Source organism: Sander lucioperca, chromosome 20, assembly GCF_008315115.2.
Source record: "Sander lucioperca isolate FBNREF2018 chromosome 20, SLUC_FBN_1.2, whole genome shotgun sequence".
NCBI classification, from domain to species: domain Eukaryota; kingdom Metazoa; phylum Chordata; class Actinopteri; order Perciformes; family Percidae; genus Sander; species Sander lucioperca.
This window is the reverse complement of record NC_050192.1, coordinates 1,122,768-1,150,723: the sequence shown is the minus strand read 5'-3', so window position 1 is coordinate 1,150,723 and position 27,956 is coordinate 1,122,768. Positions and strand designations below refer to the sequence as shown.

The 27,956-nt window shown below is 39.5% G+C and overlaps 2 protein-coding genes and 1 long non-coding RNA gene across 3 annotated transcripts in view; 2 read left to right on the top strand and 1 right to left on the bottom strand.

Moving 5' to 3' along the window:
- Positions 1–226: 226 nt before the first annotated feature.
- Positions 227–11,929, top strand: LOC116042066 (sorting nexin-4-like). The gene is made up of 14 exons (XM_031288192.2): positions 227–345; positions 1,952–2,076; positions 2,245–2,383; positions 4,693–4,842; positions 4,932–4,979; positions 5,081–5,136; positions 6,122–6,194; positions 7,437–7,498; positions 7,950–8,015; positions 8,189–8,278; positions 9,729–9,828; positions 11,106–11,251; positions 11,407–11,521; positions 11,617–11,929. The coding sequence occupies exons 1-14, from the start codon at positions 256–258 to the stop codon at positions 11,662–11,664; spliced, it is 1,308 nt and encodes a 435-aa protein (XP_031144052.1). The 5' UTR covers positions 227–255; the 3' UTR covers positions 11,665–11,929.
- On the bottom strand, positions 9,847–26,508 carry LOC116042068. Its single transcript, XR_004103103.1, has 4 exons — positions 26,495–26,508; positions 19,221–19,224; positions 14,679–14,684; positions 9,847–9,950 (listed from the first exon to the last, which is right to left on the bottom strand). It is a non-coding gene; the product is annotated as an uncharacterized LOC116042068 (long non-coding RNA).
- The window catches only part of ttll12 (tubulin tyrosine ligase-like family, member 12), a 73,540-nt gene continuing 62,077 nt past the window's right edge, over positions 16,494–27,956 (top strand). The window contains exons 1-2 of the mRNA XM_031288191.2: positions 16,494–16,706; positions 17,601–17,770. Coding sequence (XP_031144051.1) covers positions 16,566–16,706; positions 17,601–17,770 — 311 coding nt within the window. The 5' untranslated portion in view covers positions 16,494–16,565. The remainder of the gene's footprint in view (positions 16,707–17,600; positions 17,771–27,956) is intronic.

The following is a 27,956-nucleotide window of genomic DNA, read 5'->3' as shown; positions in this document are numbered from 1 at the left end:
GCCTTCACCATTATGTAAAATATCTGTACTATTTACATTCTTAATAAAGTTCTTAAAAAAATAGTTCCCCTACATTGTCAGCACATCTAGTGGATGTATTCATTATAGCTTAATGTGCTTTTCTGAAAATATTTCAACATGTGTTCATGTATGTATAACAACAAAAACTACCATAACATCTGCTGGGTGATGGGACCCTCTGCGCATGCGTGCTGGCTCACCACCAACATCATCACTCAGCAGGAGAGTAAAAGGATGGCGGAGGACGGGAGGGATGAGTTGGTGGCCACTGACGATGAGTCAGACCACACAGCTGCAGACGGGAGCAGCAGCCTGAACAACACGGTAAGACAGGAGCTTCCCCCTTGGTTGTAACGTTACAATTGCTCTCACTATAGCAGTGGATAAAGGCTGTTTGCTAACAGTTAAAAGCTCAGGGCAGAGCTAGCTTAACGTTATGTCATAGACGAGCTAGCCGAATGCTAGTTAGTATACGTTGAATTAGGCACAATTTAGTTAACATGTTCGCCGTTAAAATTGCTTTCGACTCCTATGTAATGAAGCTATGACTCACCCAGACTACTGTTATTTTCATGCTTAACGTTACATTAGCTTGCTTAATAAATACTGTTTTATATTTGATATGGACAGCTGTTAGCTAACAGCCTATTTCATATGGACAGCTGTTATATGGACAGCTGTTAGCTAACAGCCTACATATATAATATAATTCTAAAATTTCCCTCGGGATGAATAAAGTATCTATCTATCTATCCATATATCTATCTATCTATCTATCTATCCATATATCTATCTATCTATCTATCTATCTATCTATCTATCTATCTATCTATCTATCTCTATCTATCTATCCATATATCTATCTATCTATCTATCTATCTATCTATCTATCTATCCATATATCTATCTATCTATCTCTATCTATCTATCTATCCATATATATATCTATCTATCTATCTATCTATCTATCTATCTATCTATCTATCCATATATCTATCTATCTATCTATCTATCTATCTATCTATCTATCCATATATCTATCTATCTATCTATCTATCTATCTATCTATCTATCTATCTATCCATATATCTATCTATCTATCTATCTATCCATATATCTATCTATCCATCTATCCATCCATCCATCCATCTATCTATCCATCTATCCATCTATCTATCCGTCTATCTATCCATCTATCTATCCATCTATCTGTCTATCCATCTATCTATCCATCTATCTATCCATCTATCTATCCATCTATCTATCCATCCATCTAGCTATCCATCTATCCATCTATCTATCCATCTAGCTATCCATCTATCTATCCATCCATCTAGCTATCCATCTATCCATCTATCTATCCATCTAGCTATCCATCTATCTATCATCTATCTATCCATCTAGCTATCTATCTATCTATCCATCTATCTATCCATCTATCTATCCATCTATCTATCTATCTAGCTATCTATCTATCTATCATCTATCTATCCATCTAGCTATCTATCTATCTATCCATCTATCTATCCATCTATCTATCCATCTATCTATCTATCTAGCTATCTATCTATCTATCATCTATCTATCCATCTAGCTATCCATCTATCTATCATCTATCTATCCATCTATCTATCCATCTATCTATCTATCTAGCTATCTATCTATCCATCCATCTATCCATCTATCCATCTATCTATCCATCTATCTATCTATCTAGCTATCTATCTATCCATCTATCTATCCATCTATCCATCTATCTATCTATCTATCTATCCATATATCTATCTATCTATCTATCTATCCATCCATCCATCCATCCATCCATCTATCCATCTATCCATCTATCTATCTATCTATCTAATGACCCAAATGTCTTGCAGAGATCTGTTTTCAGAGGCTGTTAATGACACTGTGTGACGGTTTACTTTAGATGGTGGAAGAGGGCTCCACTCTCGTGCGCAGAATGGAGATCTGTGTTGCCGAGGCCGAGAAAAGGAGTGGTAAAAACGCAGTGAACATGCAGGAAACGTTCACTGTGTACCTCATCGAAACACGGTGAGAATTGCAGCCTTTAACAGTCATTTAAAAGGAAGTGCTGTAGGTTAAGCTGAGATGTTTTGCAATCTGCATTTCCTCTTGTTTAACCTCTGCCGTGCATGAATTTACTTCTGCCTTTTGTCACAGTGCAAAAAGAACTAAACAAAATTGTCATGTGACTTAAAGGCCCATGGATGCAGTCGCGGAAGGTCGTAACCCAGCCCCTGACTCTCTGTGGAGGAGATACAGTGAATTTGAACTGCTGCGTAACTACCTATTAGTTACCTATCCATACATCGTGGTCCCCCCTTTGCCTGAGAAGAGGGTGAGTTCAATGTCGCTCTGCTTTCCAAACCCTGTTCAGTGATACTGTCCTTTAAGAAATGTCTAAGGCTAAATATACACCACCACGTTTTGGTTTAAAAACAAATATCTTTTGCTATGTTTCTTTCCGCCTCACGTTCACACTACTCCGGCGTTTCCGAGCCCCTAAAACGGAGAAATTTGGAAACACTGCTGCCCTTGTTTTGGTTTGAAAACTCCGGGGTTGCTTTGTAGTCTGGACAGACACAAATAGAGAGCTTTGGGAACGACAATGCATGGCAGTCAGTCTTAAAGTGCTCATATTATGCTCAGGTTCATAATTGTATTTAGAGGTTATATCAGAATGGCGCAATTTCTCGGATGTTTTTATGTTTAAAAAAAGGATCTTACTCTTTAAAAAGAAAGGTCGACCTCCTTAGAAATCCTTTCCATAATGTTGTCAGACACTTAGAATAATAATCTGAGCCTGTCAGTGGCAAAACGAGCACTTTTGTGAAGGTAAATACAAGCTGGACAATTGTCCTATTAACTTACATTGTAGCTTGTTTCCCCGCTGCCGACTGCAGCGATCTCTCTTAATACTGGACCAATGTCAAAGATTATTACTCCCATCATTCACTTAGACACAAAAACATAGGAAGGTTGAAAAATACGGTAGTTACCCTTTAAGACACGTGGGATATTCCGGTATTATTCGGGCTTTAGAGGCATTCTTTGGACATGTATACAGCACATTCGAAATATGCGTCTCAATCAGGGTTTTTATCACAGTTTATGGCCTCTTGCCTGTGTACGGCTTACGGTCAACTCTGTGCGTTGCTATGGTTGCTGTAAACAAACCAACTAGCTGACAGTGCAAGGCTGCAGACCTGATAAGACTTAGATATCAACAGGTTTTTGGATATAGCGCACACATCGCTACGCCGACCTTTTCAAGAAGCTGATATGAAGGAATGAACGAGGGACGTTGTGTTCGCACGGTCCAACAAGTCCGCCACCGCTGGTAAACTTGCTACATGTAAACGGGAATATTAGTGGAATATTCACTTTCATTAGCCATGTAAACAGCTTAGTCGGAATATCGTCTTTTTCGGAATAAGGGCAAAAACGGAATATTATGTACATGTAAACATAGTCAATGATGACAAAACAACTAATACATGTGGTGTAGGTTGCTACGACAACACACACACACACACACACACACACACACATGATCGAGCAATGTCCCCTATTTGGACCAAACCCAGCCAAACAGAACGTCTGAACCAAGAAGTAAAGCTAGGGCTGGTCGATATAGAGAAAATCAAATATCACGATATTTTTGACCAAATACCTTAATATCGATACCGCAACGATATTGTAGAGTTGACTAGTGGTGCTTTCACAAAATATTTACACAATGAGATTTTAGATAAATAATCATCAGTAATGTGGATATAATGACTTAGTGGGTAAAGGCAAATAACAGTTACAACAGTCTGGTGAGTTTAGAAAATTACATCACTTTACTGTAATGCAGCCTTTAAAACCTGAAAAAGACAACACTTATACCATATCACAATATTATGATATCCAAAATCTAAGACGATATCTAGTCTCATATCACGATATCGATAAAATATATTGCCCAGCTCTAAGTAAAGATAATACAATTTAGGTAAATAAATAACCTAGAAGCAATTACCGGAAATTCTGATGGATAGATGACAAACATACACACCCATTAAGTTACAAATCCACAATTTTGAGAATTTTGAGTGTCCTGTACCTTTAAAAAAAAGAGAGAAAAATTAGGGAGGTCCTGGTGGTCTACAGGTTAAAGAAATTTATTTATTTATTTATTTATTTTTTTTTTTTTTACATTTGTCATCCCCTCCCTCCTCATATCTTGTCAGCTCTCTACAATAAAATATCAAATATGGACATAAATTGCCCCAAAAACACTTCAAAAAGAAAACATACGTGTGTTATCGTGTATAAAAGTGCTTGGGTAATTGTCGTTCTAAAATAACTTTTATGAAGCTGAAGGTGGCTGCATCACACATAAATGTGGTCACCAAAATAACATCAGCAAGAGTCAACAGTTACCACTTCCTGTCACATTTCTCTCCCATGGTTTAGCAGTCAACTGCTTGGGGAGGTGCCGTTTTAATTACTTCTAATTGAATGAATTATTATTTTTGTGTGGTACAACCCATGTTTAGCAAAGTTATAGTACACACTTGAACTTACACACAGCTGCAAGTAAAGAAACCGCAGAAGTGAGGAATAAAATGTCGGCCGTTTCTTTGCTCTCTGGCATTGCAGGCAGAGTTTGTGTGGCACAAGCTGTCTGCCGACAACATGGACCCAGACTTTGTGGAGCGGCGCAGGATCGGGCTGGAGAACTTTCTGCTTCGCGTGGCATCCCATCCAGTCCTCTCCAATGACAAGATCCTCCACCACTTTCTCACTGAGGTACACGCTGCAGCTCTGGGTCAGTTCAGTGACGATCAATAGGTCAGCGGCTCAGTGACTAACTTTTTGTCCACTGCTGTGTGTGGCAGGAGCATGGCTGGAAGGAAGTGGTGTATGAGACAGGATTTCAGGCAAAGGTACTTTGTGGAACTTCTATCTCTTTATTCGTACAAGGCAATGCTTACACATATTTTCAGTGTTCACAAAGTGTGACCACCTTCTGATGCTCTTATTTCAGGCAGATTCCAGGATCAGGGCTCTCAGTGCCACCTTCAGGGTGAGAAATCCAGATAAGTAAGTGTTTCCTCAAACACAATGTAAGAACGTTTCAATGGATTGAAAAGATTGCTAAAAGTTACATTGTAATGTCAAAAGAATCCATCGGTAGTTATTAAGAGTTCTTTTTTGAAAATTGGAGCTGTATGTTTACCAGAACTAACCTATAACCATTATTGAGATATAATAAGATGTTAGCTCAACTTTTTATAAATAGAAGTAGGTTTTTACAAACTTTATACGATCAATTTCCAAAGCAATTGTATGATTACAGAATATTTTTTCATTTCATCAATTAAACATTTATTTATTTTTATTGGTTAATGTATTCATCATTTGAAAAATGCCCAGCACGAGCCAGAGCACAAGATAACATCATTAAATGTCTTGTTTTGTCCAACCAAATTCTTACATTTGAGAACATGGAGACATCAAACGTTTGGCATTTCTGTTTGAAAAATGACTTAAATTGTTAATTGATAATCAAAATAATAATAGAATATTATACGAATCGAAAGAATAACAAAAAAAGGGGAATCATTTAGAGCTAGAGTGCAGAACTTCTACATATAAATGAACGTCCGTTATATTCAAGCCCTTGCCAAACGAGTTCACACAATGCTGATTCGGCCTATCACCACGAGGGAAAGCTTTCTGTACTTCTCAGTATATGTTACTGCATGAACAGTATACAGTGAATATGGTTTCTGTGGTGACATTCCCATGCTGGCGCACCAGAAGGCTGCTGATACAGTTTATTTGTACTCCGAAGGAGTGGTTTAGTTCTACCTGTATTACCCAGTGCCTTGACTGGCAGTAACGGGGGAGAGCCAGCAGCGACACAGCGTTTTATGAATCACACTCTCCCGGCCAGAGGGGGGCGACAGAAGTTCCACACTCCAGCTTTAAAGGATGAATAAAAACATACACATTTAAATAGCTGGGTAGACGGTAGGTAAGGGAAATTGTAATCACTGTCTTTTGTACATTTTCTCTTACTCAGGCGCTTCATGGAGATGAAACACTACAGCGATCAGCTGCAGTCTCACACATCTCAGCTGCTCCGAGCACGGGCAGTAAGTCGCTCTCCACACACACACACACACACACACACACACACACACACACACACACACACACACACACACACACACACACACACACACACACACACACACAAGTTTGTGGCACTATCTTTGTGGGGACCTGTCATTGACATAATGTATTCCCTAGCCCCTTACCCTAACCTTAACCATCACAAACTAAATGCCTAACCTTAACCCTTACCCTCACCCTAACCATAACCTAATTCTAACCCTAATCCTAAAACCAAGTCTTAACCCTCAAACAGACCTTTAAGCTTGTGGGATTGAGCATTTTGGCCCCACAAAGCTGTCGGGACCCCACAAGTATACTGGACTCCTGGTTTTCGGACCCCACGAAATAGTTAAACAAGAACACATACACACACACACACACACACACACACACACACACACACACACACACACACACACAGATTGAATTCATGTTTGTGTATAATCTTTGAATAAATTGCTTTATGCTTTAAATCTTTAAACTGCAATAACTGATTTTTTTTGGTTCTGAACACAACATCAGCATATTATCACCTTTAAGTTGATATGGTATACTTATGAGCGAACAGTTGCTTATTCACGCATCCAGCAGTTACAGGTCAACATCATCAGTCATTTGGAGTCGTGTTTGTGTCCACCTGATGAATGAAGTCCAATGTTCTGATGCTGCTGACCAGCTAGTCTCTTACTACGACACTATGAGAGCGGGGAGAGCCCGACAGATAAACATGAGCTGAAATGGGGCCCCCACGGTGGCGCATACCATTGAGCCTGAGTTCTTATCGCAGTGGCTCGGGTTTGAGTCCTGCCTTTCCTGACGATCCAAATAAGGCAATAAAATGCCAAAGAAAACCAATGAGCTGAAAATGTTTTCACGTTGTAATTTGATATTCTGTTATTATAAAAACATGAATTCTAGCGACTTAAATAAATGTCAGTGCTAGTACCTGGCACTGAACTCAGTAAGTCTCAAGAGAAAAAACGAAATCATTTGATACTGAAATTGAAAGTTAATTCTCACTGCAATATCCATTCAGTAGCTAACTGAACAGAGTATCACCTCAGTTCTTGTCCGTTAACGCGTACACTGATTATTAATGTGTGTACATAAATACACTAGCTCGGGCGTTAGACTGGAAATCTGAATTTCATCGAGAAATATTTCCTATATTTTAAATTGGTCGACCACTTACTTTCATGCATTTTCTGTGTCTCATTTAGAGGGTTGCAGATCGACTCTACGGTGTTTACAAGGTCCATGGGAACTATGGGAGAGTCTTCAGGTTTGACAAACAAGCATATGATAATGTATCTGCGCATGACTAAAAAGGACAAGAATTGCTGATGAACGTGTATTGTTTTTGTTGTCCCTTTGTCATGTCAAATCAACTTAACTCCAAAATCACACAACACAACTTTAACTTAAAGCTTTAGTGCATAACTTTTTTATATTAATAAACTTCCGTTACATTCAAGCCGTTGCCAAATGAGTTGCTACAAAGCTAATTAAGACTATCAGCTCCACACAACTCTCTCTGGATTTCTCAGTATGACTATGTTCAGAAGATTGTGGTGTCCGGTGACTTTCCCGCGCAGAAACTCAAACTCAAACTGTGCGTGTGTGTGCGTGTGTGTGTGTGTGTGCGTGTGTGTGTGTGTGTGTGTGTGTGTGTGTCATACACTCGCCTTGCTAATTTGCAAATGTGTGTGTGTGCATCCATGTGTCCACTGCAGTGAGTGGAGCGCCATAGAGAAAGAGATGGGAGACGGACTGCAAAGTGCCGGTCATCACATGGATGCGTGAGTAATAGAGTCGAGACTCTCTGTTTTTTTATAGTTTCATGCAATTCCTCGACAGCTATTATCTTTATGTACCACTTAACGTTTATAACACATACTGTAGGATCATTACTGCCTCGTTACCCCAGCCGTGTTGCTTGTGAAGACAGATGTTTTTTGTCATTCACCTGTAGATATGCTGCCTCAATAGATGATATCTTAGAAGAAGAGGAACATTATGCAGACCAACTGAAAGAATATCTCTTCTATGCTGAAGCGCTGAGGTAAGACCCAATAGCAACATCTTCACCAAATATTTTAAAGACATAGTGGCTCCAATAAACCGTATAATGTCCCCAGTTTAAGTCTGAGACAGTATTTGATTTGATTTCTTTTTTTTCCCCTTTAAACAATGAACATACTAATATCTGTCAACCTGAACTCCTGACATCAGTAGCTGATTTGGTTCAATCAATTTTGTACACGAGCCCCACCTTGTCTCAATCCCACCAGTTTTTATACACGCTGTCACTGGTCATTCCACCAATAATTATCGGCATGAAACCAGAGGTCAAAACGTCTGAGAAGAAAAAGCTGGATTTAGATTAAATGAGGTGTCAGTGACTCCAACAGCTGTGTTGTTGGATGAGTCGTTTTTTGAGTAGGAACCCGTCATGTGTTTTACCAACACATGAGGATGCAATAAGGTTGGCCACGTAACCACGGAGACCACACGGCCCCACTTTGCATCTGATTGGCTTGAACTCGTTTCATTGGTAGGTGGAAGTACGATGATTGGTTAAACCCAGTGCATCAAAAAAATCCCATGTGGACTTTTAAATGAATTCATTTTTATTTTTTCTAAAATAGTCATATGCCGGAAATCCGGCACCAGGCCGGAGTACTTTAAGCCCTGAATACTTAGTCTTATGGCATGTTTTTGGTTAAAAGTATGTCCGTTTATTGAATTGTAACCTGCACCATCACATTTACAGGTCATTTGCCCGCACCCCATTAAATAGGAATTCAGTAAAATTACAACCGTCTGGATGTACAGTGCATCTCCCATCACATGTGCAGCCCACACACAACTGCACTGTCTGAGCCAAAGGATACATGCTTTCATGCAAGTGTTGATTATAGAATGAATATATTTTAGATCATTTATATTTCAGTTAACCAGCAGATAGTAGCTAAAGCAAAGTACTTGTCAACACCTTCTAGTTTTCGCATGTTAGCAGTTACCATGTGGAGCGTAGCCTGATTGAGCGTGCTAGTTGAGGAGTGTAAGTAAAATATTTCCATTCATTCATTATTGTAAAACATTTCTTTTATAAATGAGTTGTTCACTTCAAACCCTAAATTTGCACAGAGCCCGCATTGTTCTCAAACATTGTTGCCTCGAATTTCCAAAGTACCTTTCCCGATTTAACTTGCTAGCAAGCTAACTCGTCATGTGGCACATTACACACTGTATTTGACTAATTAATGAATTTATCTGGCAAAATAATGAATTGTGTCTGCTTATGAAATGGTAAATATAGCCTGAGCTAATAACCCCTGTATTCCCATTCGTTCCCAAAGAAGGTTTCCACATTGAATATTCTTGGACATTTGCAACCCTAATCACATGTGTGTTCGCTGGATATTGGCTCTTTGTGTTACTCTATGTTGAAGGCTTGTATTAGAGCATAAAAGCAGCCTGATGTTATCTAGAACGCTTTGCTTTGGCAGGGCAGTGTGCAGGAAACACGAGCTGACCCAGTTTGAGCTTGAGATGGCCTCCCAGGACCTCATCTCAAAGAAGCAGCAACATGAGGAGCTGGCTACAGGGGTACACTTAACTTTTGCTTTGTCTGTTAAGGCCAATTTATGCTCCTGCGTTAAATCCACGCCGCCGCTACGTACGTAGGTAGGTGGAGATGCAGACCCTACGCCGTAGCCTGACGTGCATCTCTTAGGGTTAACTTCTCCTGCTCCAGATTTCCCACCGTGGTCAGAAAGAACAGAGGAGACACTTTGTTTCTCTCACTATGACTCTAGAGTCACTACTCGCTCCAAACTAATCCTACCATCACTCTCTCACTCGCTCTACCACACACTCCCCACACACACACACACACGCCGGCCCTGCTATTCTCTTAAAGAGATACGATAGAACGACGCAGACACCAGCAAACATGTGTACCCAAGGCCACTTATGTAGGCTATGGCAAAAGCTCTGCGTAGAGCCCACGCAGAAGCATAAATCCGCCTTTATTCTTAAAGCTACATAAGAAATTCTTACGTAAAGAACGTAACAATTTCTCCCATCTAGCGGTGAAATTGTATATGACAACCAACTGAATATTACTTTCTAGCCCCTCCCATTCTGGGCACATTTTAACTCCTACGTTGTCTGTTTTCCAAGATTAACATGGCTTCCAGTAGGACTTTGTCCGTTCTGTATATTATACGAGATTAATAGTGTAAGGCGATGTTCTCCGTGAGCAGAGTCAGAGATAAGTTGATGCAACGGAGGTGCGAGGGAAAGCTAAAGGAAGAGGGAAATTAGGTAAAGAAAAACCAAAAGACAGAGTCGGTGGCAGTGGATCGGTGAGACCGCCTAGGCAAAGAAAAACTAAAGAGACACTCTCCAAAGATGACGAGGCGACTCCGTTACATGTCCTCGAGAATAGGCGTGATCCTCCATCTTCAACAGGCTTTCAAATCTGCCGGCAGTCGCGAGTAATCTCCCCCTGGCATTCGTCACGGTGCCACTGAGTGTAAAAGCGCGAAAGGCGGAGGTATGTCCCTCTTTGGCTAATGTATTTTAAAGATGGAGGCGCTACATGGCTGCCGCCATTCGAGCGACTCGCTCGTATGCATTCTGAGTGGCAGATTCTACGCGTACGAGAATACTCTCATTAGTTGGTGGAAGTAATTACACATGAATGAGCACATATTTGTGAAAGAACAAAGGGGTTTTTGCTAAGAGTCAACTCAAAACATTACACAATGGAGCTTTAAGCAGTGATTGCTGATTGCGTCATGTCAGACAGAGGTAAGACGGTTGAGCAGATGTTAACAACTTCCAAACTGAACTGTTTTCTCTGTTAATGCCATCCTTAGATTGTGCGGACGTTCTCCTTCAAAGGCATGACCAACAAGCTTTTTGGCCAAGAGGCACCTGAGCAGAGGGAGGCCAGAATCAAGCTGCTGGAGGAGCTAATAGCAGAGGGGGAAGACACCGTCAAGGAGAAAACAGTCGAGTGCGAGTGAGTCATGGACAATGCTGAAAGCTTGCAGACTGTGTGAAATCAGCCTTAAAAAGGTTTTCTGACGGAAAAAATGTTCCATCCATGTCCATGATTATCCATAATATATTTGCCAATTTTTGCCTGTGTGCTTTATTGGATCTGTTTCACTGCAGAGAGCATGTTGAAAGGGCGTGGGTGGATATGCAGCGCTTTAAGGAGCAGAAAGACAAAGATCTGCGGGAAGCGCTCATCAACTATGCTGTCATGCAAATCAGCATGTGCAAAAAGGTAGAGAAGAGCATATCAGCTGTCAAAAAGTTACAGGACAACTGGACTGGTCATGTTCACGAAAGAATGTTTCTTTTTCCTCTCTCTCCCTGCAGGGAATACAAATGTGGAGCAATGCCAAAGAATGTTTCCTCAAGATGTAACGGTGAAGCCATATTCAAAGGATTCCCACCCTCAGTAATGCTCAGCTGTGGATGCTGGAAAAATGAGGCCAGTGTCTTGTGGTTATGGTTTACAAACAACATGCGTATAAAGATGATGTAGTTTCAAGTAGTTTCACAAAACGAGTTCATATGCAACTAATGCTCAGTAGTAATTTACATTCACTGTTAACCTGCTGTGGAGTGAAAAAAGGGAGGTGGTGGATCACACAAAGCACATGAGTTCACATGAGATGAGTTCACACACTGACTGGACTTTCTTAATATTTAGCCAAGAGAGGCAGTCCGACAATTGTACATTGTTAAAGTCAAGTCACTTGTCGGGAAGTGAAGTGACTTTGATGGATGGGAAGTGTGGAGTTTGAAAGACGTGGCCATTTACCAGCCAGAGCTTTTTGGAGCTTGACCCATACACGGGACTCATAGCCTGGCAATCACAGACTTTTTAATATTCTGTATCTTCTCAGTCAGTTTATGGATCTGTAATACTAAATTCCTTGAGTGCAAAGTGTACTGATGGGTGCTTTTACTTCTATGTAACCTGTTCAAACCCTGTGAATCGTTCAGGCTGGTCTGAAACCTGTGAATCAAACTCTGGTATGGAGGCCGCCTGAAAAAGAGGAGGCATATATATATATATATATATACAAGATGGTTACACAAGATAAATTGGTAACCATCAGAAAGTAAAAAGCAGTTTAAAAACAGTGGCTTGTTTCACATAAATACATTTTGACTTCAGATAGACATCTATGGCCCTATCTTGCACTCGGCGCAGCGTGGCGCGAAACCCGACGCAAGTGTCTTTGCTATTTTAAGACCGTCCAGCGCCCACGTCGTTTAAATAGCAAATGCACCTGCGCCCATGGGCGTGCTGGTCTCACAGGGAGGTGTGTTCAGGTGCATTCTGGGAGTATTGCTATCTTGAGGCAGCGGGAAGTGATGGCACCATTGACCAACAAAAACCTGGTCTAAAGTCAATAACGCAGCATTTCATTGTTATTTTAACAGCACATTAGTAAAATGCGTCTAGGCTTATGCACAGTACACAAACATGCAAAAGATAACAAATAAAAATATTACGGTGCAAATCCTCCATCATAATAGCAATGCTCCAAGGTCCAAACGCGCCTTGCTTTTAAAGGGAATGGGAGATGATCTCTGATTGGTTTATTGCATGTTACGCCCAAAACACACCTCTGATTAATGAAGACACTAAGTACAACCCTTTTTTCCACCGTCAAACTAGCAAAGGTGGATTTGGACACGCCCTAAACGCACCTGGGCCAGGCACTTCACGCTGTGTGCTTAGATGGTTAAAATAGGGCCCCTAAGAACATGTCTTGCTCAAAGCTGTTTAGAACTTGAATATCTTTATTAAGTAGGACTCATTTTCAATGACTTTAATCAAACTATAACAACGTGGCTCACTGAGCAACCTGTCACACCTCTGAGCTCTGTTTACTTTAGCAAAAAGTGTTTTTCCTTCTGGACAGTTTACTGGGGAAACACTTCCTGTAGCGTAGTAAGTCAGTACAGTGCAGTTAAAATGCATTTGAGATGCAGTGGCTTCTTAACGCAACGTGAAAAGAATGTTTTCACTGCTGTCTATTTCCAACAGGTTACTGCCATCTCTAAAAAAAAAACTCTTCTCTTTCTATACTTGCTCTACAACATTGTTAAGCATCCACAAATCATAAGCCATGTTTTCTTCTTTTATCATTTGGTGCCACTGGTCAACAGGTGTCATTGATTGTTACCGTGGAAGCATGGCTCTTAGTTCTGAGTTAGTCTGGGGTTAAGTTTGAACCAAATTGGACCAGAACTAAAAAAACTAAACCAAATGAACTGAACTACAGGTGTGACTACAACCTGAGCTAAACATGTACAAATAGTGCTCATTTAGCATTCAGGAGTGTATGTTGTGGTGGTGATGGCGCAGTGGATATCAGTCCCTCCAGAAAAACGTGATTTTGCGATCGCATAATTCAATGCATAATCAGCCAAAGTCTGCATATTTATGCAGGGGTCACATTTTTTTCAAATACGCCTAATCAAGGATTTTTGCCCGCAACAATCACAAAAAAACTCTTGTCTTTGGTGTGGGAGACCTGGGTTTGATTCCCACTGTGATACATCAACCAATGTGTCCCTGAGCAAGACACTTAACCTATAGTTGCTCCAGAGGTGTCCAACCTCTGATATATATATAGCAATTGTAAGTCGCTTTGGATAAGAAGCGTCAGCTAAATGACATGTAATGTAATGTAAAAACAAATGAAATTATGATTCTTGAAAAAACATGGCATCACATTTCCTCTATTTATGAATCAATCACAGTGAAGAGGCTACGAGATATTGATTATGTCCGGGGCAATGATTTGAAAGACATGGCAGTGAAAGTATTGTATTTAGTTTAGTTGAATCTAACCTTCATTTATTGAGTGAATGGTTTGTCTTACATCATGGTTAAATAACTTTTTATTTTCCTGTTTTGGACGCTTGCCAGCAATAAGCTTTGTGTGTGTGTGTATTTATGAAGTTTTCATAACTCCCATTTGTCCATACCCTTTTATATTTCAAATTTTAATCCTCAATTTGGATGTATAGCTTTCGCTTCTTCTATTTATTTGAATAAAAATGTCTTACACCACTGACTGTATTTGTATTTAGTTTTATTTGTGCATTTTAAATACATAACGTTGATTTAGAAATAGGCATTCATTTTTAGAATCTAGAAATAGCTTCAGCTGTGTAATTTGACACACACACACACACACATACACACATACACACATTACAGAACATCAACACCTCTGACTGTAGAAGAATGTTGTAGTGATTTTTAATAATAAATCGGATCCTGTATGTTTAGGAATATTTGGTAAAGAATGTGCTTAGTTTATAAGGATAGAACACAGGAACATGATGCATATCAGCTTACTACAGTTTCTCTCTTAATGATTCATGTTAAGCAGTAACTGAACATAGACTACCTAGAACTGTGTAGAATAGATGGTGGCCACTGCAGCAGAGAGTATAGAAACAGAGGCAGTAGCACCAGTTTGAGTCTCCCAATGAACAAGTGCCAACTACTTGGTAACAGAGCATCCTGAAGTAGATCACTGTGTTGAAAATGATTCTTGACAATGAAAACAACAGTTGTAAAAAAAAAAACAATCTCACCACAGGGTCCATTAGTAGGTTCTTCTGGAGCTGTCAATTGTATCACAGGATCTTCAGCAAATGGATATTGCCTCTGTGAAATGAAATGGAATAACAGATGTTCAAATGCCCCGTTTTTCAAAGCCTCTGAAGGACTTATCGTCCATTTGCAACGTATAACTCCATGACAACTGGACAAGATTGACAGCGGTATAAGGATTATTCAGATCCTTCACTTAAATAGAGGCTGTTAATACCAGTGTAAAAATTATCTATCCAATATTTTACTTAGGCTATTCAATTATTTAGTAATATCATAGAAATTATTCAAACGAAATGTTCACATTATGCAGAACAGCCTCCTTTCATAGTGTTTACACATAGATTTAAAACGTTGTTTGTAGTACTGTATATTCCATATAAGGTTAATATCACCTATGCATTGAGCATTTCAATGTTAGCTGGTCAAGTTGGAGCTACAGCGATATGGCTTTGTATATTATGTTATGAAAATCCATCTTACTAAGTACTTGTTTATTAGTTATTTAGTCTTAACTGTCCGGGGACAGTCATGGAGTCACAGGACAGTGTCTGACTGTCCCGGGACAATCATGGGAGTCACAGGACAGTGTCTGGGAGTCACAGGACAGTGTCTGACTGTCCTGGGACACTCCTCAGGAGTCAGGACACAAACAGGACAGGACAGTTTTTGCTGCCACTGCTGCTGCAATAGGGCTATAGAATGTTAAAGTGTGTGAAAGTATGGTTAAGTGCTTTTCAAAGCATAACATTAAATAATTGTTCATGGATTTATGATAAAACTCAATTTGATTCATTCTCCCTTTAAGTTTATACTGTTTATGTTGAGAGTGCTTAAGCGCATGTAGTCCAGTGTAGTGGACATGTCTGTAACTTTCTGAAAAAAATCATATTTTTGGAAAAGAAAGTGAATATTTGTTTTTCTCATGCCCTAAGAAGATTAAAAACACATTATGACTTTCATAATTCATGCATCAGAGGGTTAAGACAAAAATGTGGCATTGTTCTGTACATTTCATAAAACCAGTTGACATTAAAGCAGGGTGAGATTTTTTTTTTTTCTGAATTTGTTTTATGAAAATATGTATTTTAGCACCCAGTACTTGTCAAAAAGATGTTTGCAGTGTGTGCAGTAGGGCTGGTCTAAAAAGTAACTCCTGCAGTTACTTGATTGATTGATTGATATATTTTATTTTGAACATGTAAATAAAAATAAAACATCAGAAAAAAATAGTAGTTAAAAAATAAAACTCCATAATTTCCAGTACTTAAAGACCTCTATTTACACTTCAGTAGGAAGAAGTAAAACGTATGTACTCCTACCTCTTTATACCCTTTCTATCCTATTAAATGAGTTAGCTACAAAATAATAAGTCTACAGAGGTAATACATCTGTAATCAATGAAAATATATATTCAGAAGTTCTATTCACATTCATATATTTACCCATACACAACAATAATTATACACATACCACAAATTGTTCAATATAAGCCCAGGTTATTAATTGCACTGTGTTTCTCTGTACCTCTGGAATATAATTTCTTTGGACATATTTTTACTTAAATATAGAGTGGAAATATAAAACTCTCCCACAATGCATTGCTGGCTCAGCTGTCAAACTTCTTCCGGGTTTGCTAAGTCTACCTCCACGTGAGTGATATCTGCTTTATAGTAATATGTCAACAAACTGTATGATGATGAATGGAGACGGGGACGAGGAGTTCACGGGCTTTGTGGCCCTACACGGCGGGGCCCTGCAGTCCTCAGGAATCCCCCCAATCTACTGGAGGAGCCTTCATCACAAAATCACCAACGAGGTCTGTCTTCTGCTAAGTTATCCAGCCAACAAATCACACGTGTTAAGAAGTGATACAGTGAGTGGGCTTTAAAAAAGTGCTTGATCTCAAATAGCTCTATCCCAGTCGTGGAATAAACAGCAGTTCAATTGAAAAACTACTTTTTGTCATACGTTTTTTCTCGTTCGTATTTTCAACTGGTGTTGTCACTACGACAACCACGGACGCTGGAAGTCGCCGGTTAACAGGGTCGCTCGTTTAACGGTAACACAGGCAACTTACTAGCAAGTTATGACAAATGATATGCCCTTAATGACATTAGCACACCCTTAGTTTATGCCACGACTCCATGCTCGATATCCCGGCTGGGTTTACGAATATAACGTAACGTTAGCTAGCTAACTCCACTACGTCCCGCTCTGTCACGAGGGAGGGAACTATGCCAAACTCGCATTCAATTCTAATGATTTCACTTTTCTTTTATTGTTTACTAACACCCACATCGGAAAAAAGCAACGGCTAAAAGCATTTACCAAACGTATATTTTACCGGGGTAAATTCGGCATATAATTTAGGCACCAATCGGCGTGTTGTTTGGGTTGATCTTTATAAAATAGTTGGTTCACACACCTAATTCGGGGTAATGTAATATATAACGTTAGCTAGCTACATATACGGTGCGTCTAGTGTGAGAATCGTAGGGGAAGGAACTTTGTGAGTTAAATAAGCGCTGCTTAGGTTATTTGATATATCTGCCGAGTTGAAGAGTGGAACTACAATATATTAAACGTGTTAAAGCAGCATTATTGACACCTGCTAAAGATAAGAAGCAAGCCAACTTTAAATTGACAAATTCTCCAATGGAGTCTGGTGGTGTTTACATGACGAATACAACATATGTTTTGTATGTCATAGATTTATGATGCTGGGGAAGTTTTCGGAATCATGCAGATTAAACAAGAAGACGACGACGAGGAGGAAAATGGGGGTAACGAGGAGAGGAAGAGGGACAATCGTATAGCAGTGATCAGCAGTAAAGTGGTTGTGACCCGGGAGAGTGGACTGCAAGCCTCAGTGCCGTCCAGGTGAGGGCGCCAGACACCAGTAAATCCCCTTGAAAGATGTGACTAACAATTTGTTGAGGGAGTTATTAAAACTTATCCAATTATTATGAATGACTACATCTTATTTTATAATTGCACTTTTACAGATAACACATTAAATGTCAAGTTTTAATTTCACAATAACAGCCCTCTCACCTTGAGCCTCATTGTTAAATAGCAAGCTCAACAACTGCTACCAAATTTAGCTTGTTAGCTTAGTCAGCTAGGCTACTGCTGCGAATAAACTAGTACACAGATACAGTCCCTTCACCTCTTTACCTTTTTAGACTTAGCTTGAAAATGCTGCTTATGCCAATTAGCTAGCTAGGTTAGCTGTGTGTTCATTTTTTTCTGTACATAGTGTATGTATTTCTCTTAGGAACACCTTTTGAACCAAAATGCTGCAGAGGCAACTCTGAATTACCTAGCTAGCTGCTGCCATTAACACCAGATTTACTTTTTTTTCTGCCTAGCCTGTTAGGCAGTTAGGTAGGTAATGTCACGTGTGAGGCTTTGTTAAGCTGAAAAAATAGAATTGTTTCTGAGTAGTGGGTTTTTATTCAGCAGCTACATAGTTGATTAAGAATACATTTGACATTGCTGTTGCTCTAGCTTACAGGAGCTAACTGGCTAACTCCGGTAGCAGTTGTTGAACCTGCTAGCCTAAAGTCGCCTACACATGATCCACGGTAAAACCGCTCTGCGCTGGCTGTGCTTTTGCAAATAATTTCGCAAATAATTGTTTAGACAAGTAATCAAAGATAGTTCCGGCGGCCCCCGAAGTTCCGCCTGATGTCTCTCAACTCCGGTAGAGCAGCAGCAACCGGAACCTGACGTTACACGCTAAAAATGGCAAGTTTTGAAAAAAATTTGGATCGTGCAACAAGGCAGGCCTGCTTGGTTCTTTTGGGAATGATTGTTAAGATTTACAAAGAATATGTTTACGGCATTTCCTCTCTAACTGGGACGTTTTGGGACCGATTGGTGGGGGATTTGCTATGGACAAAATACACAAGAAGATACACTGGTAAGAGCAAATAACGTTTAACCATGTATCCAAAAAATATAAATTGCTCACATAACTGTATTGTGTCAACAGTTAACTTCATTTAATATTAGAGGTCGACCTCTGCCGATTTATTTTGGCCGTTATGTGCTTGTTTTTAAACCTCTATTTGAAAGATAAAATGTAACACTAATATACACAGAATTTCTCAACAAAAACATTTATTGAACACTTCACCAATCTACACATGTATACTTCAATTAAAAATGTATAATGTAAAAACAACTGTATATTGTATAAATAATGTATGAAAAATATATTAAATAAATGAAACAGGTAAGAAGAAAATAAACTTTGTCAAATAAACTTTTCAATGAAAAAATAGTTTAGTGCACTTAGCAGCATTTATTAAACTTCTGAGAATACAAATCTGCAAGCTTCACAGAAAGTGACATGTTCTTATTAATCTCAACACTATTTCCTCCTAACTCCTGTTGAATCACATAAGACTAGGGATAGCTAAAGTCAATTCTTGCTCACCTTGTTTGTTAGATCAATATTTGTTGAAGTGTTTTATCTGTGTTTTGGGGATCCTACTGTTTATCACTGAGGTGATAAAATACCCTCCTGCTGAGGGCCCCTTTGTCTGTCTGTCTCTCTCTCTCTCTCTCTCTCTCTCTCTCTCTCTCTCTCTCTCTCTCTCTCTCTCTCTCCCTTCCTTTTCCACCTCTGAACTATCAAACTCTCATTGGCCACCTTGTTGCCTAAAATCCTACACAACAAGACTGTAACTTTAAGATTTCTTCACATGATAAGTGATAAACATCTTTTGGTTGTTTATCCTTCATTGTGCCTATTTTCTTCGGCTCCCTCAAAGCCAGAGCCGGACCCAGAAAAAGTATTAGTATTAGAGTATTAGTAGTATCAGTTAGGGATGTCCTGATCAGGTTTTTTTGCCCTCGAGTCCGAGTCATTTGATTTTGAGTATCTACCGATACCGAGTCCTGATCTGATACTTCTATAATATATAAAAAAAGAATAAAGAAGAGCGACATTTTTTTATTTAATTCACCTTATTTTAACATTCAACAACTCTGTTAACAAACGGGGTACTTCTGTTACATATCTCACAGTTTGCTACGGCAATGTTGTTGTCATCAACTTTATAATACCTCCAGACCGCAGACATACTCGCGCTTTCCGCTTCAAGCTGCTTCCGTGTTCTACTTTGCCGGCATTTAACCAATAGCGTCTCTGCAACAAAGTGATGTCATGCCGCATGCATTGCTGTTTCTGTGTGGAGTCAAAAGGGTCTAACTCTGTGCCACCGCATAACTATAGATGTGTTAAAAAATAATGCGAATATATATACATATATATCCGAGTCCTGATCGGGAGGTAACGTCCGATTCCGATAGAGTCTGAAACCACGTGATCGGGCCCGATTTCCGATCACGTGATTGGATCTGGACATTCCTAGTATCAGTAAGTAGTAGTATTAAAAGTATTGGTAACATCTTCCTAATGCACATTGCTGATTTAAACTAGATGCATAACAACAACTCTACAGTACCTGTCATGAAAAATGACGGTTGCACGCCTGGCATAAGCCATCACCAGGAACCAACTGGCAGATAACTTTTCCCCCAGTTAACACTGAGTCTTAGTATTAACTTACACCAGCACCAGCCAAGGATTCACGCCTTTTTATCACTCAGGTCTCATCACTGGGCCTTGGCTTCGATTAACCAACTGTGACTTGCCCAGGAAGCCACAAACAACAGGCCGTTACCTTTTTACTTTGTTATCCTTCCTTTTGATCTCTTCATACACTCATTCCCATCCTTAGATAATTAACATAAACAGCTAATAGTCAATAAACAGCAAGAATGCAAGTCTGGTATTTTTAAAGTACCTAAAGATGCATTTAACTGCTGTAAGACACCAGGCCTCTCATACTCAACTATACATGGACATGTAAGCTGCTAAAACGGGAATGCCTTCTTTCCTTTTGTTCCATTATGAGGCTATAACATTGTTCTGATATTAATGTTCCATAACTCTCTTCATTTAAGGTTAGGTTTAAAGAAAGCTGTCACATTGAAAAGAAATGTTATAATGTGCTGATGCCTATGTTATAACTTTTGATGTATTAATGAATGCACAGTATACCATGCAAAGATGTGTGTCAGGTGACTCTGTTTAACCTTTCCTGTTTAGGTGTTAATGTTATAATGTTAATCCAGTGTTACGATAAATAAGCGATGGGAAAATATATTGTTCTGCGCGTTCAAATTAAGTTTATTCCCCATTCCTTTAATTTCTCGAATGAAGAAGTTCATATGTTAAAACTCAGAGGAGGAGGAGCGTACTCTTCTCCTCCCTTCTGAAGGCAGCCCATCAGAAACTGCCAGTTTAAAAGTTGACACCAACGGTGATCTGAGCTTTTTTGGCCGTTTGTGTTTGACTTCTGAGGGACCCCCCTCCTCTTCTGTGTGTTCTCAGCGCGCACACACACACACACACACACACACACACACACACACACGGCTCCGATCACAAGCAAGACCCGGGGGCTGGGTGACATCCAGCCTGGCCTAGCAGGCCACAGAGCCAGACAAAGTGTCCTACACTGAGACACACACATGCGGCCTTTTCTTTTTCTTTGATCCTCTGCTGTTTTAACCCTCGTGTTGTCTTCCTGTCGACCAACAAGCAACTTTTTGTTTTTTCTGGGTCCAAATTTAAAATTAAAACTTTTTGGTCAACGTTTTGGTCGTCTTTTTTTTGGCACTTTTTTCAGTGTTTTTTTTTTTTTTTTTTTTCACTTTTTATCCAAGTTTTTTTTGGCACTTTTTCCAATGTTTTTGACGATTCTTTTCAACGTTTTATTCATTTTTTATTTTTTTCAAATGCCATAAAATTGAATACAACACCCAAATTCAATGAAAGTAGTGACCTGATAATTTACTTTAATACTTGAATGGAACCATCCACGTTGTTGTTGTTTTTTTTAACAATTTGGTTGAAAGAAACCCAAATTTGTGATATAGAAAGGTTTTTGAAAATGGGTAAATTTTTTTTTTTAAGATCATTTTTTGGGCTTTTCTGCCTTTATTTTGACAGGACAGCTGGAAGAGAAAAGGGAGAGAGAGAGAGAGAGAGAAAGAGGGGGAAGACATGCAGGAAATCATCACAGGTCGGATTCGAACCCTGGACCTCTGTGTCGAGGCATAAACCTCTCAGTATATGTGCGCCTGCTCTACCCACTGAACCAACCCGGCCACAAATGGGTCAAATTTGACCCGAAGACAACAGGATGGTTAAGTTTGCGCCATTGTAAGTTTAGATCCACCATCTTTTTTGAAATTTCTCTTAAGTTTAAACTGAGAGCAGCTCGTTTTCAGTGATTTTTCGTCTATTAATTCAATAAACTATAAAATAAAAATCTCAAGTTTGAATCCGTTCAAGTGGATAATTTTTTGGACTCATCAAACGAAAACACTGACTTAATAGGGGTGGGAACCACCACAGGCCTCACGATATATCATCACAATACTTATGTCACGATACAATATTATTGCGATTTTCTGCGATATATTGCAATTTATTGACATTTTTCCCAATTTCAAATGATGTCCCCAAAAAGAAAACTTTGTCAACATCTGTTTTATCTAAAAAGATACATTTCTCTGTTTGTCCATGTCACTTCAGTTTTGTTGCTGCAAAATGGGATTGTCAAGCAAACACACTGACCAACACATATAATGATAGATTGATACTTGGCGTCTGTGTATCGATACAGTATTGCCATGGAAAATATTGCGATACTATGCTGTATTGATTTTTTTCCCCCACCCCTATGACTTAATGAGAACCAACTCTATTCAGGCTATAAAAGCCTTCTCATCAACTCATCATCAGACCGCCGCCGTCACAGCTCGCAGACGCCAGCCAGCAGGCCTGTTCCTGCAACGCAGTCCTCTCCGATCGCCAGCGAGGACGTGGCTCGTTGATTCCTCCTAAAGGCGGTACACGATCGTCAGAGGACCAAACCTTTGCTCTTTCTGTGAGCCGCCATCAGAGACGACGGCCCCCGAGAGACAGACCTGACAGAAGTAGGCTCAGATCAGATCAAACAAATGTCGACCATGCAACTTTTCATTTTTCTAGGTCAAGATTTAAAATGAAAACATTTCTTTTTTTTTATGGTCGTCACTATAGCTTTGGTCAGGGGTTTTTTTTGACACTTTTTTTTCCAAGTTTTTTGTCACTTTTTCCGATGTCTTTGTCGATTTCTTCTGCACTTTATTTGAAGTTTTTGTTTTTTTCCCCACGTTTTTAAGCTTTTTTCACGACATTTGTCACTTTTTTCGTATCTTTTTTTTTTTTTAAATGCTATAAAATTGAATAAAACACCCAAATTCAATAAAAGTAATGAACTGATCATTTATTTTATGTGTCAAGAGCGTTGTAAGGAACCATCCACGTTATTTTGTTTTGACAATGTGGTTGAAAGAAACCCAAATTTCTGATATAGAAACCTTTTGAAAATGGGTCAGATTTGACCCGAGGACAACAGGAGGGTTAAAGTTGATGTCTCGTCCTGAGGCTTCTGTTTAGTCAGGTTAAATTCAGTTCAATATCATTATTTAGTCTTCTGTTGAAGTAAAATATAGGTCCACAACCCAAGGCCAGATTTTTAGGCGCGGACCTTATCGCCAGCTGCACTTTGTCAACTTCTCTTCAGAAAATTCACGCAGAGTCAGAATCAGATGTGGAAAAAGAAGTTTTAATGTGCATGAAAGATAACACAGAAAAACCCAGAGCAAGTACCGGTAAGCTTGCTAAAGATTTCTTTGTTCTGCAGCGTCTTATATTATGTCAAGACAGACTATCCCCCAGAAAAACCTTCCAATGACCACCTTCAGGACATGCGGTGTAACAATTCAATTGGCTACCTTTGAGTCTAAGACCTTCCTATTTTGGGGAATTTCCACTTTTTGAAGTCATAGAGCTGATTTATTTTATTTTTAGCTGTGGTTGCTGTCTCTGAAGTTCATGCTCAGGGCATGGGGAGGGGCTCTGAGAGGAGCTGCACAAGGGGGGAGAGTCTACTGTATGTGTAGCAGTGAGGAAGGCAGCCGCTGGAAGCACTGGGAGAGAGAAAGTCTGTGACTCCCACCAGGCAGACACATTGACGTCTCCTATCTATATGACATTGTCCCCATAATTCAATTAAAAACCAGATTTATCATATTTTGCCACAACACTTCTTCCTAAGTTATCTGTTTTTCAAATCATTTTCCCATCACTAATAGTTTCAGTTCAACAAGTAGTCTGTGTTCATATCTCATTCATTTCTGCTGCCGTAGTTAGCCTTATGTTATTCTACTTTATTCTCCTGATTATCTGATTAATAAATCCCTTCCATTTATTGATAGAATCGTTGTCGGTCTGTGTTGTTCATGAGGAGAACTTGGGTCAATGTACAGCTACGAACTTTACGGCTTTTCATGTGAGTTTGATAAAAATACCATAGATATTGAATATAATTTGTGATTTAATGACGTTGTACTTGAGATTTGATCATTTAATACATTCATTCTGAGCGCCTTCTGCTCTTAAATGAGCTGGTGCCCCATTAACGAGTACACATTAATATATTGATTTATTTAATAAAAATAAATAAATTAGAAATTAATATCCAAAACATAATAAATGTGTAGTTATTGATTCAGGCTACAAGTTTAACGTGGCCAGACCTTCCTCCGCAGCGCTGTGGAGGACGGTCACCAGAGGGTCTGGCTAGTCCTCACAGCATTCCGGGATGGTGCTCTGGTTTATTAGCATTTCTTTAAACCAATCACAATCGTCTTGGGCGGAGCTAAGCGCCAAGTGGAGCCACGGTGCCTCTGCAAAATAGCCTCAGGAAGGAACTTGTTTTGGTGGAACATGTGTACGTTCAAAAGTAGTTTTAGTCGTTCAGCAGAAAACTCAGATTGGACAGATAGTCTAGCTAGCTGTCTGGATTTACCCTGCAGAGATCTGAGGAGCAGTTAACCATAGTCCTCACAAATCCACCGGAGGTTAGAACGCCAACACAAAGACAGAGGAAGGTACCAGGACGTCCGAAAACGGACATCTGAAAAGATTGACATCCGGTGGACTAGGCATACAAGACTATTCAATAATGAACACTTTGGAGCTCCATAATTGAGTACGACTCAATTGTAAGAAACCAACAACAAATTGCTGTGTGTATATATTGATTTTAGTGCTGTCAAACGATTAAAATATTTAATCGCGATTAATCGCATTAATGTCATAGATAACTCGCAATTAATCGCAGTTAATCGCACATCTTTATCTATTCTAAATGTCCCTTGATTTCTTTTTGTCCCATTATTTTTTTTCTCTCATTTTAATGCTCTTATCAACATGGAAAAGTGGATCGGCTTGGCTTTGTGCAAATGTTTTTTTAAGTTTGTTCTTAGTTGTGGTATCCATGTGCTTCTGTCTGAAGCATAGACTGTTAATATTAATATACAGTCTATGGTCTGAAGTCATCCATTGTCGCCTGGCTTTGACAAGGGGGCGGAGAATTGGCATCAGCTGTGTGCTTGGCCATCAAGTGGTATTTCAGACTGGACGTGCTGCGATGATAGCTCAGTTCACAACGACAACACACAGATCACTTTGGTCTTGTCAATGGAACCATTTGGCAACTTTTTAAAAGTTAAACTTTCCATTCAGAATCTTATTGGCATCCATTTCGGCGTCTCGTGCTCGCCATCCACTCAAAATGTAACGTTAGCCTACTACTCTTTGGCCGGCTCGCAAGCCCAAACAAGTGACAAAACGCTAACAAAACGCTAACAAAAGAGGTGCTATACTAAACAACCTAATTGGAATTAAAACAACCACTGCAACGACAGAACAGAATAGGAAAATCAAATGTGGACTATTAAATATTAGATCTCTGTCATCGAAAGCATTATTGGTAAACGAATTGATATCAGATAACCACATTGATTTATTCTGCCTCACCGAAACCTGGCTGGGCCATGACGAATATGTTAGTTTAAACGAAGCCACTCCTCCCAGTCATAATAATACCCAAATTCCACGAGGCTCAGGCCGAGGAGGGGGAGTTGCAGCCATATTTGACTCGAGCCTGTTAATTAATCCTAAACCTAAACTAAATTATAACTCGTTTGAAAGCCTTGTTCTTAATCTTCAACACCCAACATGGAAAACAGTACAGCCAATTATATTCGTTGTTGTTTACCGAGCACCAGGTCCATATTCTGAGTTTTTATCTGAATTCTCAGAGTTTTTATCATGCGTAGTCCTTCAATCAGACAAAGTACTTATTGTAGGTGATTTTAATATCCATGTGGACATTGAGAGCAATAGCCTTAGTACTGCTTTCAATTCACTGCTAGATTCTATTGGTTTCAGTCAGAGGGTGCATGAGGCCACGCACTGTTTTAACCACACCCTCGACCTTGTGCTAGAATATGGCATCAAAATTGACGATTTAATAGTATTTCCGCAGAATCCTTTATTATCAGACCATTTTTTAATAACTTTCGAATTCCTACTACCAGACTATACGAAATTAAATAAAAGTTTCTACACTAGATGCTTATCTGACAGTGCTATAGCTAAATTTAAGGAAGCTATTCCAACAGCACTTAACTCAATGTCATGCCTTAATATAACAGAGGACTGTTATGTTAACTCTAGTCCCTCCCAACTTGATAACTTTGTAGACGCTGCTACGGCCTGCCTACGGACTACTTTAGACTCGGTTGCTCCTCTCAAAAAGAAGATGATGAAGGAAAGGAAACTAGCACCTTGGTATAACTCCCAAACTCGCAAATTAAAACAAATCTCACGAAAACTTGAAAGTAAATGGCGTTCCACCAAACTGGAAGAATCTCGTGTGGATTGGCAAGATAGTCTAAAAAATTATAGGAGGGCCCTCAGAAATGCCAGATCAGACTATTACTCAACACTAATAGAAGAAAATAAGAACAACCCAAGGTTTCTTTTCAGCACTGTAGCCAGGCTGACAGATAGTCACAGCTCTATTGAGCCATCTATTCCTATAGCTCTGAGCAGTGATGACTTCATGACCTTTTTTAATGATAAAATTATAACAATTAGAGAAAAAATTCATCACCTTCTGCCCACAGCTTCCAACGACTCACCATTGGGCGCAGGAGGGCTAGAGAGAACGATAAGACCTGATACTTATTTAGACGGCTTTTATCCTTTAGACCTCCAACAATTAATGTTAAGGGTCTCTTCAGCTAAGCCAACTACCTGTCTCTTAGACCCCATTCCAACGAAGCTACTTAAAGAAGCACTACCCGTGGTCAACACCACATTACTAGATACGATCAATATGTCCTTAACGGGTCACGTACCGCAGTCTTTTAAAGTAGCTGTGATAAAACCTATTCTGAAAAAACCCACCCTCGACCCTGAGGTCTTAGCCAACTATAGACCTATATCTAACCTCCCGTTTCTCTCCAAAATCCTTGAGAAGGTAGTCGCTAATCAATTGTGTGACTTTCTGCATAGAAATAGTCTATTTGAAGACTTTCAGTCAGGATTTAGAATGCATCATAGCACAGAGACGGCACTGGTGAAAATCACTAACGACCTTCTAACTGCTGCTGACAAAGGACTTGTCTCCGTACTTGTCTTATTAGATCTTAGTGCTGCATTCGACACTATTGACCATACCATCCTCTTACAGAGACTGGAACATTTAGTTGGCATTAAAGGAATCGCACTAAGCTGGTTTAAGTCCTATTTTACTGAGCGATCCCAATTTGTTAATATTAACGATAAACCATCCAAATACGCTAAAGTTAGCCATGGCGTTCCTCAAGGCTCAGTGCTTGGACCAATTCTATTCTCTTTATATATGCTTCCTCTAGGCAATATTATTAGGAAACACTCAATTAACTTTCACTGTTACGCAGACGACACCCAATTATATCTGTCAATCAAGCCAGACGAAAGCGGTCAGTTAGCTAAACTTCAAGCGTGCATTAAAGATATAAAATCCTGGATGACCCACAATTTTCTGATGTTGAACTCAAACAAAACGGAAGTTATTGTGCTGGGACCCAAGCACCACCG

Excerpts from the sequence above, each read along its gene's own strand:
- LOC116042066 (XM_031288192.2), top strand. The coding sequence starts at position 256 with ATGGCGGAGGACGGGAGGGATGAGTTGGTGGCCACTGACGATGAGTCA. Across the intron at positions 9,829-11,105 it reads ATGAGGAGCTGGCTACAGGG|ATTGTGCGGACGTTCTCCTT; the intron begins GTACACTTAACT and ends TGCCATCCTTAG. Across the intron at positions 11,522-11,616 it reads AAATCAGCATGTGCAAAAAG|GGAATACAAATGTGGAGCAA; the intron begins GTAGAGAAGAGC and ends CTCTCCCTGCAG.